Source organism: Tenrec ecaudatus, chromosome 3 (assembly GCF_050624435.1).
Source record: "Tenrec ecaudatus isolate mTenEca1 chromosome 3, mTenEca1.hap1, whole genome shotgun sequence".
Taxonomy (NCBI): domain Eukaryota; kingdom Metazoa; phylum Chordata; class Mammalia; order Afrosoricida; family Tenrecidae; genus Tenrec; species Tenrec ecaudatus.
Window position 1 is genome coordinate 200913817 of NC_134532.1, and position 13095 is coordinate 200926911.

Consider the following 13095-nt stretch of genomic DNA (forward strand, 5'->3'; position numbering starts at 1 on the left):
TATTTATGGAATGTTAAGTTTACAGTTCAAAACTCCAGACTTTTATTTCAGTTGGACTATATGCTTCAGAAATATGGTGAATGAACCGGATGTATACTTTTACACATCTATACCTCTTAATAGCTTCTATTTGCTCTGGAAACATTTTTCTTCCTTTCAAGGATTTCAATGGGTATTGTCTTCAAGAATCAAAATGTCTCTCAGGCTCTATTTGAGTCAATTGTCTTATTCAACAAGTACTTGGTTTTGACAGGGATGCAGTCATGTAGGAAGCCCATGAGTCAACTTTGGCACCATTTTTCAATGTTTTGATTCAAAATATTGCTGATTTTCATTTATACGGTGTCAAACTTGCTATTGAAAATATAATGTAGGATGCAATTAACCAGTAGTTCACACAATAATTAGTCTAGGGAAGTTGGCAGAAAAAAATATTTATCGTTTCCCATGTCTAGAGTAATAGACCAAGAATGAATAATATTAAAGTTAAAAATAGATAATGTTAATACCATAGAGAAGAAAGCAACAGAACCAGTGAGAGCAACACTCCTGGAGGTTGAAATACCAGAAATTCAATTTGAACTAACCCTTCTAAATAAACTCAGAAGTACTTGATTTACCAAGCAAAATGTCGGTCTTAATTTATAATGGGGAATCTGTTCCAATCACTAGAAAACACATGTCAAGCTTTTGGAGAATGAATGACTAACACCTGGCCATCTACTTCACCCAATTCTTCCCATGAGTCCGCTGCTTTCCCGATGAATCTTTCGTAACAATTACCCAGTGAACCCCAGCCAATATCACTAAGATGAAGAAGTTGATTAACTTATTCCAAACAGTTGTTTTCTCCTTTAAAGTAACTAATAGGCCAAGCAGTCCTCGGGTTGTTTTGGAGATGCAGAAAGTCAAAGCTAATGCAGGCAGTTGCTTGAGGCCAACTTTACCTAAGTCTTAACGAAAACCTGAGCAATCCTGCTGGCCACAATTCCAGAACCACTCTGTTTTGTTGTTGTTGTTGTTGTTAGGTGCCCTGAAGTCAGCTCTGACTAGCAAAGGAAAGTACTGGTCATTCCTGCACCATCCTCAGACCCATTGCTGTGCTTTAGCCCATTGTTGCTGCCACCGTGTCAGTCCATCTCACTGAGGGCCTTCCTTTTGGTTTTTCAGTGGTGTTTTGTTTGTTTGTTTGTTTGTTTGTTTGTTTTTGCTGACTCTCTACAATACCAAACATGACGTCCTTCTTCAGGTGCCTCCTGATATCATGAGCCCAAAGTGCAAGAGATAGAGTCTTGCCATCCTCGTCTCTAGTGACTACCGTGGCTGTATTTCTTCTAAGACAGATTTGTTCTTTGGGCAATCCATTATAAAGGCAACATTTTTCACCAGCACCACCATTCAAATAAAGCAATTCTTCTGTGGGCTTATTCATTATTCAGCTCTCACATGCACAAAAGACCATGGCAAGGGCCAGTCCTACCTTAGTCCTCAAAGCAACATCTTTGCTCTTAAACATTTTAAAGGGGTCTCATGCAGTTAATTTCCCAAATACAGTATGGCATTTGACTTCTTGACTACTGCTTCCAAGGGTGTTGATTATAGATCAAAATAAAATGACATTCTGGGCAACCTCATTCTTCGTTTACCATGCTGTTTCTTATTGGCAAAGTGGCAAAGCTTTTTGTACTTTCTCAGCACCTGAATGGGAGGTAGATGGGGCTTTCTACTCCTGTAATGAATTATAGTTTTGGAAACTCAAGGGAGCAATTCTACAACTCTATGGCCGTGAGTTTGATATTTTGGTTTTTGGGTTTTCAGTTTTGGAGGGGACCTGATTAGTCTTATCTTTTTCTCTACTAAACATGTTTTAGAAAACATTATCAAATGATTTCTCTTTCTTCAACTCATTTTTCTAGATTCTGTTCAATATCATCCTCATTTGGGAAACATAACTTTTCTTCAGTTCTGTGACAAGTCAATTGTTTAGTGATAGATTACTTTTATAGTTGTGAAAATAAAACCAAGCTGTTTCTTACTATATCACACAAAACTGCTGTCATCAGACATGGAGAACATTTTTGACTAAAAATAACCATGTAAATTTTGGAATAGGTGTCATAAACAAACAAACAAAAATTTTGTTTTTCAAAATTACCCAGGCCAGGACAAGGGTACTATAAATAATTATCTCCTCAGAACAATTGAAACTAGATTTAAAAGAAGTCAAGGTCAGGTAGAAAGGGGGAACTCATCACAAGGATCTACATATAACCCCCTCCCTGGGAGATGGACAACAGAAAAGTGGGTGAAGGGAGCCATCAGACAGTGTAAGATATGAAATAATAATAATAATTTATAAATTATCAAGGATTTGTGAGGGAGGGGGTGAGGAGGAGTGGGGGAATGAGGAGCTGATACCAAGGATTCAAGTAGAAATAAAATGATGATGGCAACAAATGTACAAATGAGCTTGACACAACGGATGGATATATGGATTGTGATAAGAGTTTTATGAGCCCCAATAAAATGACTTAAAAACATTAAGTCAAGAGAATGTCTCATGGAAAGGTATTAAGTATTAAAGGTATTAGGTAGGGACCAACATAGGTATTAACATGCTAGATATTTTTAAAATATCTATTTTAAATGAGACCATCCATAAAAATTCTACAAATGGCAAGTTCTAATTTATGATTCAGCTGCTTCTCACAAGGGCAATTCCAAGGCACCTGCTTCCTTAAAGTATGTGCACCAGAGTATAGATTCCAAAGAGAATGTACCAGCTAAATAGTACATGCTTTTTAGCAACTCAATATGTCCCATCTGGATCACCCTATGTATATAGTGCATGAAAATTAACAATAAATGCATACACATATTAAAATGCATGTGGTGTGTTTCAATTTGCATGTATATTGTTCTGAAACTTAGGCAGCTTAGTGGGTTTTGCATGAGCTGCTAAACGAAAGGTTAGAAGTTCAAAACCACCATCCACTCTTCGAAAGAAGAGCAGGCTTTCCACTCCCGTAAAGAGTTACAGACTTGGAAATCCACGGGGGCAATTCTATATCATCCTACCAGGTCACTATGAGTCATAAATGACTTGATTGAGTTTGGGTTTGAACAAATAATTGCATGGACATAATCCATATTCACAACTGATTGCTACTAATCATAGTTTCACAGATGTTTAGAAATGTGCAGGGGAAAATTCAAAAATAAAAATCTGAGGCTTGTAGATTTTTGCAGCATCTGAATGATAAGCACCAAGCCTTTCCTTTCGTGACAGGGGTCACTGAGGTCCAAGTTGTGTATTTTTTCTAGGATGATGGCTATCCTAAACAAACGGGCCAGGTAGGTATGTCCAATATGAAAATCATATCTAACATTTGAAGGTTCTCAAAAGCATACACAAGCATCTCCTTTCATTTACATTGAGTTAGCCGGGAGAACAAATAGGATCCAGGCCATTGGGCAGGGGAAGCAGTGGACACACAAAAAGTCTTCATCGCGAGATTTTCAAAGGCCATCAGAACACCTGGGTGAAAAGCCCGTCTTCACCTTCCAAGTCCCGTGGCTCTTCCCTTCCGCCCGTTGCTCAAGGAAAGTGGGAGAAGTAAGCAGGAAGAAGTGGAGAAAGGTCGTCTGACGTGCGGCTCATTTTGTAACCCTTGATTGTCTGCGTACATTCGTAGATGGGGCACAACTATTGCCCCAGTTTTCTTCAGGATTTTTCAAACTCCAAACCTTTCCGTTCACTGACACAGAAATAATTCTTGGACACAGAATTCTAATTTCATTTCTTTTTCTTTATCCTGCCTTTCCTTTGTTGGGAATCATCCACAGGAAGCTTTTTCCACTCCACTCATACACAACATCAGACAAGTAGATTTCATATGGCTTCCACGTGAGTCATTAGATGAATGCCTTCCAGGGGACCAAGGGACAAAAGTCTCCTTTCGGCAGCCATAAAGCAATAGATTTGGAGTGGGAATCTATGTCCAGGTATTTGGGTGTCTATTCAGAGCTGGCAACGAGTTTTTAATTGGCTAGTTGTTCTAAAAGGTCAGCGTATTAACCTTTGAGACGGCTCTTTAATTCTTGGGACTTTTTATGCACATTTAGGAAAACACAGGTGCTTAACACATTTTGCCCAGTTAAATGGGCCTCTGTGATCTGAAATTGACATAGGCAGGTGGTTGCCAGGTCTGCACTAAGTTGGGGAAATGGATGTATTTCTCTTTTCCTGGCTCGCCATGGGAAGGAGCAGGGAAAGGGGGCGGAGGGGGGGGGGGGGAGAACGCTGACAGACAACAGCAGGGTGATTCTGTGCTCAGCATCTTGTCTTGGTGGTATACCCAAGCTGCAAGATTTATAACCTTCCTGTTACAACGCATCAGCTTCAACGCTTCCAGTGAAGTCTTCAATAACTTCGATGACATCTTGCTGAGGGGTTTTGTCATTAAAAGCCTAAAGCTGGTCATTAACAAACCTTCTCTGCAATCATCTACCGCTGTGCTAACTCAGGCATGGATCTGGATGGAAAGTTGGGCTGGCTGAGAAACTTTCCAGAGGCTGTATATTAGTTGGAGTTTTTTTTTTTTGTTTTTTGCTTTTTTTTTGGTCCTGTGTGGGGTCTATTTCTTAGGGGCAAGAAAACCATTCCAAGAGATTTTGCCATTTATTTCTCATTACCCCTTGACTAACCCTTCTCTGGTGGACAAAACCAAATTCAAAACGCATGTGCTAAACACCTACAATGTAACAGGTATAACACTCAGAGCTGGAGATGCAGTTGGAGTAACTGTCCAAGTTCTTGACTCCATCCTGAAAGATAAGTAATTGGTGTCTGCCCACCCTCCCCCCTCCAACCCCACAAGATACCAGAGGAAAAGCCACACAATGCACTACTCAAAAACCATGCACTGCACGCCCCGTCCATTCAACGCTACTCACACACAGGAGCCAGGAGTTGGAACTGGTTTGATGGCAACTGGGTGGAGAAGGGATGCACACAGTTCCCGTCCTTAAAAGCCCAAATCAGAAAATATTTCATCGCATACCAGGCTCTGTGTTTCGCCTTTATATGCTTGGTCTTGTTTATCCTTTGCTGCTTTGTAGGACGTACTGTTTCCATCCTCATTTCATAGATTCGACCAATAAAACAAAAAAAATGGGACTGCGTTGGCATTTTCCCAAAATTATTGCTCTGGTGTCAGCACCACATTTCAAACCCATGTCTTTGCTGGCTTCAGCTCCCAAACTTCGTCATCTACTCTCAACACGACTGGCTTGGAAAGAAGGTGGCAAGAATTGTCTTTCAGGACAATCATAGCAGGGCAACTGCATTGGCGATATGCAGGGATCAGAGAGGCAGGTTGGACATTGGCTTAGAAGCTCTTTCAGAAGAAAGTAGGTCAAGGGTAGAATATGGCCCAGTGGAAACCACCTCCTTTACCTCTTCTTCATGGCCTTGAGATCACAGAGGTATTCGTGTTCATGCATGGTCATGCGGGTATGAACTTGACTGCTGGCTGTGGAGCATTTTAGGAATACACTAAAGATTCACCTGATTTTATAAAACCTTAGCTATCTTCTAAAGAGTCCCTGCTTCCAAGATTTACGAAATAAACTCATGTGGTAGAGCAGTTCCAGCTGCCCAGCTGCCTGACAGCTGTTTGTGCTGCCAATGATTGGATTTTTCACCTCATCGGGGAACTTCTGGGGTGATAGCAATTATGAATGGAGGGAGGTCATTGCCATTTCCTCCTCCACAGGATTCAGCCTGTAAATAGCCAGAAGGCCAATGTTACAACACCCATCTAGCTTCTTCCCAACTTGCAGCTGTGGGAAAGTTCTCAGCTAACATTCAGGAGGGTTGTGGATGGGGAAATGAGCAAGCATTGGAATTACATTTCTTAATAACAAAGAAAATAAGTTAGAGGTGATAGGTAAGGGTGCACCTTTTTAATGATAGCAATAATAATTGTTATTGTTGATTGAGGACCTATTGTGTGCCAGAATATGTACTAAGGTTTTTGTTTGTTTGTTTGTTTTATATAATAGTTCATCAAGTGGGATCTTTATAACAGCCCTGTCAAGAAAGATGGTACTGATATTTTTATAAATGAACACACTGAGAGGTAGAAGTGTTGAACAATTTGATAAAGGCTATTCACTGACTAAATTACAGAGTGGGAGTTTTGTTGGTGAATTACCATCCAGTTTACTTCTACTCATGAGGACTTGTGTGTAACAGAATAAAACGCTGCGCGTTCCTGGGCCATGTTCTCCATCATTGGTAGGTTTCGGCCCATTGTGCTGGCATGGTGCTAATCCAGTCTCGTTGACAATTCATCCTATTTTCAGTCCCCAGCCATGATTGACTATTCCCAATAACATACCCAAAGCGTCACCATCATTGCTTCTAGAAATCCTTCTGGTTGTATTTTTATCTTAGACTAAGGCAGTATTAGTCAATGTGTGTTATTCCAAAGTTAGAGCATCTTGATTATGTGACTTTACTGCTATCAATGCCTACAATAACTCAGAGATAGCTTCTTTAAAGGTGCATACAAAGACATTAGGTAATTTCTTTTAAAATGACACTTCCCTCTCTTTTTTATTTCTCCTTTCCCAAAAGGAAGCAGAAACATTAGCTCACTTTTCACTGCTCAATTAATTGCTGTGGGATTTTACCTGATGAGTTTCTTAAGACCTCCATGCACACAACCTTGATCCAACAATAGTGTCATTATGTGCCTGTCTGGATGTGTGACGCTGAAAGGAAGGCTTGGTTTGTGGGACTCGCGCAGTCATCCTCCATCTGGCTCCCTGGGTTTGGGTGGGGCTCTCACCTACAGCAGTTCCTAGAAAGGTCTTCCCTGGACTGGGGTTATTCGTAATAGCTCACAGAGCACTCCTTACTAGTAAAATCCTTGCCAAGGAGGTCATCAGTGCTGCCCCAGAGCAATCTCAGAAAAGTGATTGGGAACTTCAGCCCCTCTCCTCCAATGAGACACAGTGAGATGGTCTATCGAAGCTTTGCCCAAGGTCATAGAAGCCGTTATGGCTCTCTCTGAGCCAATACGAAGCAACTTTAAAGAATATCTGTAAGCCGAAGGGATTTGTGATTATACTCAAAAGAAGTATCTAGAATAGTCAGATGCATACAGCTCGCTGTTTCTTAGTGGTTGCTGGGGCAGCAGAGAAAGGGAACGCAAGAGTCATCAAGGAGGAAGCTTTACATTTCGGTTACTGATGATGAAAAGTTTGGCAACAAACACTGGGGATTATAAGGGTAATTGAAGTAACTGAGGGAGACATGGAGCTGGGGCAGGTGTTAACTTGGCTACTGTGGTGTCATATAAATTTCCCAGCAATAAAAACAATAATTGTTAAGAAATCTATGAACTACTTGAAACGATGGCAAACATTGCCGTAAAGGATTATTACCCTACAGAATTCTAAGCCAAGGAAGGCAAAAGTCCATTTCTACATTTCTTTCTTTGCCCCAATATTCAGAACCATTTTGGGCAAATCATTTGTGCTTCCTTGATTCATCAGTCCTTCTGACCTGTTGGGAACTGGCCTACCTGTCTCCGAGGATGAAGCCTGCGCAGATCACTGAATTAACCCAAGTTTGGAGGGTTTGGAGGGAATCAAAGATCTCTGATGAGGGGGCATATTATGAGGGGGTACCCCCCAAAATGGATTTTCTTCTAAGCTATGTATTTCATTTTTTTTACAAAGCAATCATATCACCTTCAAAGTACCCTCCATTATATTTAATACATTTGTCAAATCTGTAATTCCATTCTAGCAAACATCTTTCAAACTCATCTGTTTGGAAGGTTGACAGTACCTCTCTCATTTTTTGCTTCACCTCTTCTATGTTGTCAGGTTGTTGTGCTTTCTCATCTCTTTTCATTCATGGAAAGAGAAGTCACAGGGACGTCAGGTGAGTCAGGTACATGGGGCAAGAGAGGCATGCTGCTATTGCCAAAAACTGGTACACTGAGATGGCTGTGTGAGCAGGTGCATTGTCATGATGGCAAAATCATTCCCCTATGTGCCACAAATCAGGCCTTTTTTGTATTACACTCTCACAATCTTTTCAGAACCTCTAAAGAGAAAGTTTGAGTAACAGTCTGACCCGGTGGAACGAACTCCAAATGCACTACAAGTCGACATTTTCAACCATTCGGGAAATTGACAGACACCCAGAACAAAGTTTGTCATCAATTGATATTCGATCTTTTTTGAAACCAGAAAACTACTCATACACTTCCAATTTGGAAAAAAGCAAACAAAAACAACTATGCTTTAAATAGAACGATGAGAGAGCAGTGTGCCTGTTGGAATTTTCTAAATGTAATGGCTGTGTTGCATAGAAGTGTGCTGCTACCGTAGGAGTCCTGCACAGGAGAGGAGAATTAAATTTAGAAACGACACCCAGAGTTCCCAGAGGTCCCATATTTTTAGATAAAGAACATGAACGTTACACTTTCTTTTCCAACCACCCTTTCCCTTAGATATTTTCAAAAGTGTTCAACGCTCATTGTTTTACATATTGCAATCAAAAATTAACCTGGTGCTCGTGAAAATACCTTGGTTTGGGAAGGCACCGTTGTCAAAAACGATATAACAAGCACGTGATTGGGAATAAAACCGTACACTAGCTACGGGAAGAAATGGGTTGGTTTAGAAACGCATGTGGTTCCCATTGTTCTTAGATGTCCTTGAGTAGGTTCTGTTTTATAGTGACCCTTTATTCAACGGTGTGAATACTACCTGGTCCTGCACCATCCTCACAATCTTTGGGTCCATTGCTGCAAGATGTCAACTCGTCTGTACTTTATGAAGCATGCCTTTCTCCACAGAATGCTCTCTTCTGAGGGCATATTACAAACTACATGGGATGAAGTCTTGCCATGCTGTCTTTTAAGGATCATTTGGCCGTCCATCTTTCAAGAAATATTCGTTCATTCTTCTGTCAGTCATGATATGTACATCAAATAGACTTTCTACTAAGTCTTAGAAAGACTTTCTTTCTAAGAGTTACGGTCTTGTAAGCCCATGGGGGCAGTACGTTCCACTCTTTGCTAAGGTATCACTATGAATGGAATTGCCTGGCTGGTAGTGAGTTTTTGCTTGTTGTTTGTTTCTCTGCGTGTTTCACTGAGAGCATAATTCAAATGCATTGATGCTTCTTCAATCTTCTTTATTCATTGTGCAGCTTTTGCATGCATATGAAATGATGAACCATACCATAGCCTTGGTGTGACCCACCTTAGTCTGCAAAGAGACATCTTTGCTTGGGAACACTTTAAAGAGGTATAATGCTGCAGATATGGCCAATGCAGTACTTTCTCTAATTTCGTGACTGCTACTCCCATGGGTGTTGACTGTAATTCTACGTAAAATGAAATCCTTGACAAATGCAATCTTTTGTGGGTCCAGTTTTAAGGATTTTGTTGCTGTTGCTGTTAAAATGTGATCCATACTGAAGGCTATTATCTTAGAGTTTCATCAGTAAGTACTTCGGGTCTTCTTCGCTTTCAGCAAGCAAGATTGTGTCACCTGCATCTTACAAGTGGTTGAGTAATTACCCTCCAATTCCAATGCTGTGTGCTTCTACAGAGCCCAGCTTCTCAGATTGCTTACTAAATCTGCAGCATGGTGATTGAGTATGTACATAAGTATGCTGAAGGCATACAACCCACACATATATCTTTGTGATTTTGAACCACACAGTAGCCCCTTAGTCTATGTATAAGTCTTGCATGAACACAATTAAGTGTTCTAAGACTTCTATTATTTGCAATGCTATCCATACTGTGTTATGGTCCATGCAATGGAATGACTTTACATAGTCACTAAAATAGAAGTGAACATCTTTCTATTGTTTTCGCCTTTCTGCCAGCATCCATTTGACATCAGCAATATCCTTTTCCCATATCCTTTCATAATCTGGCTTGAATTTTTTTTAAACATTTTATTAGGGGCTCATACAACTCTCATACAATCCATACATTTACATACATCAATTGTATAAAGCACATCTGCACATTCCCTGCCCCAATCATTCTCAAAGCATTTGCTCTCCACTTAAGCCCTTCGCATCAGGTCCTCTTTTTTTTTTCCCCTCCCTACCCGCTCCCCTCTCCCCCATGTGCCCTTGGTAATTTATACATTGTTATTTTGTCTTATCTTGCCCTATCCGGAGTCTCCCTTCCCCCTCTTCTCTGCCGGCCATCTCCCAGGGAGGAGGTCACATACGGATCCCTGTAATCAGTTCCCCATTTCCAACCCACTCACACTCCACTCTCCCAGCATCGCCCCTCACACCCTTGGTCCTGAAGGTATCATCAACCCTGGATTCCCTGTGCCTCCAGCCCCCATATGCACCAGTGTACAGCCTCTGCCCTATCCAGCCCTGCAAGGTAGAATTCGGATCATGGTAGTTGTGGGGAGGAAGCATCCAGGATCTGGGGGAAAGCTGTGTTCTTCATCGGTACTACCTCACACCCTAATTAACCCATCTCCTCTCCTAAACCCCTCTATGAGGGGCTCTCCATTGGCCGACACTTGGGCCTTGGGTCTCCATTCTGCTCTTCCCCCTTCATTCAATGTGGTATATATGTATATACATATACATACACACACATATATATACATATATATATATATATCCTTTTTTTGCATGATGCCTTATACCTGGTCCCTTTGGCACCTCGTGATCGCACTGGCTGGTGTGCTTCTTCCATGTGGGCTTTTTTGCTTCTGAGCTAGATGGCCGCTGTTCACCTTCAAGCCTTTAAGACCCCAGACACTATCTCTTTTGATAGCCAGGCACCATCAGCTTTCTTCGCCACATTTGCTTATGCACCCGTTTGTCTTCAGCGATCCTATCATGGAGGTGTGCAGCCAATGATATGATTTTTGTTCTTTGATGCCTGATAACTGATCCCTTCGGGACCACTCGATCGCACAGGCTGGTGTGCTTCTTCCATGTGGGCTTTGTTGCTTCTGAGCTAGATGGCCGCTTGTTTATATTCAATCTGGCTTGAATTTTTGGCAGTTCCCTGTTGACGTACTGTAGCAGCCCTTTTAAAAATATTGACAGCAAAAGTTTACCTGCATCCGATATTAATGACAGAGTTCAAGGATTTACACATTTTGTTGAATCACCTTTCTTTGGAATGAGCACAAATGAAGATCGCTTCTAGTCAGTTGGCCACGTAGCTGCCTTCAAAATTCCTTGACATAGACAAGTGGGCTCTTCCACGTTGCATTTCAACTAGTATCCTGCCAATGTCTGAAATGGAGTTTTTCACCAGTTCCTTCAGTGTAGCTTGGACTTCTTTCTTCAATACCATCAGTTCTTGATCATATGCTGCTTCCTGAAATGATGGTGCATCTACCATATTCATTTACTTTCAGCTTCAATGTCAACTTGAAGAGGAACAATTGATGGTGTCTGCTGCCAGCTCCTGCCCTTTTTCTGACTGATGCCACTGAACTTCTCCATTCTCTTTCCACCAATGCAGTTGGCTTGATTCCTGTATGTTCCGTCGTCTGGCTAGATCTATATGAATAGTAGCCCTTTATACTACTGATCATAAATATACATATATATATCCATATATGTTCCATCGTCTGACTAGATCCATATGAATAGTAGTCCTTTATACTACTGATTTTATATATACATTCATACCCAGTGTCATTTCTGTTACTAGGGCTTTGTTTTCCAACAAGTGGCCCTGCTTCTTTATTTTTCCCCTTATCCATTCCAATGAGCTCCAATCAGTACATCATAATTACATATTTGATCAAGTTTAGCCTGCCAAAGTTGGCACAAATCTTCAATTTCTTCATCATTGGTGCCAATAGAGCATACATTTAGAAGTATGTGTGCTACCAAATAACAATTTGCCATATTCATTTTCAAGTAAAATAAAAACATCCCAGGAGGGTAAAAGATTCACCAGAAAAATCATTTTGCCTTGAAACATAATTCATAGATCCTACATAACAAAAATCCTGTCTCACTGGGCTCTTTGGTTACAGCTTAAACGAAACCTACATTGATTGAAAACATGTGTCATTTTTGAAGTTTATCGCACAAATGCTCAATTTGAGTCTTTAAAACTCCTGTCCATTTATTTCTTGGTAGTTAGGATATTAAAATATGCAAATAAGCATGCGATAGTTGGTCAGTGCTAACCTTTTTGTAATAACTAATGCGCTCTCCCAACAGCTGCCATTCCTTCTATTCATGTCACCTTCACCCAGGAGCCACGCAATGCTGAAGCCGGTTGCTTTTTACTTGATTAAATTTCTGGAGGTTGAAGCTAGGCCAAAAATCCTCACCTCCCTCTTTCCTAAATACTTTTTCTCCTCTCTCCTAATTACATTGCTTTACACTGATTTACATGAATTTCAGCTTTCAAAATCATTGGTCTTTGCTGAATGCAAATGGGCACATAAGAAAATTATATTAAGTTTGCACAATTGATCTTTCATCATTTCAAATGGTACCTTTGAACAGCTCCTGAATCGTCTGTCTCAAATACTTCCAGCGCTGAGTGTCTTCAAGAGACATGGGGTCACCCTGGGGAAACCCATTCTCTGTGATGTAAATTACAGGGTTATTATACGTATCCTAGAACAAGAGAGAAGAAGTTTTATTCCAAACAGATGTAAAAAAAGAAAGAAAGAAAGAACAAGAAGCCCATAAAATCAGGTGCATAACCTTCCATCTTCTCTCAGCTACGGCCCCAAACTAGTTTTCATCAAATTGCAGTGGCCCTATTAACTTCATTTTCCACGCACTGACCTTTTATGACTGACAATGGAGAAGCCAAACTGTGCAAATGTCCATGAAGACAGTCAAATGACTCTTATTATAATAAGAAGTCAGAAATCTCTCTCTCCCATCAGCATCTGCTGATTGTCACTGCTCCTTAACCCCTTGGTCCTGCCAGCAGCTACCTTCTCTATCCCCTGACAAGAGGAGTCCTGACAACTGACCATTGAGATTGTCATTTTTGCTGCTCCGATGCCATCCAGCAAAGCGGATGCTGACAC

At 40.8% G+C, this 13095-nt stretch overlaps 1 protein-coding gene across 1 annotated transcript in view; it reads right to left on the bottom strand.

Moving 5' to 3' along the window:
- Positions 1 to 13095, bottom strand: part of LOC142442498 (cytosolic beta-glucosidase) — a 145122-nt gene that overhangs the window by 77918 nt on the left and 54109 nt on the right. The window contains exon 4 of the mRNA XM_075543593.1: positions 12547 to 12670. Coding sequence (XP_075399708.1) covers positions 12547 to 12670 — 124 coding nt within the window. The remainder of the gene's footprint in view (positions 1 to 12546; positions 12671 to 13095) is intronic.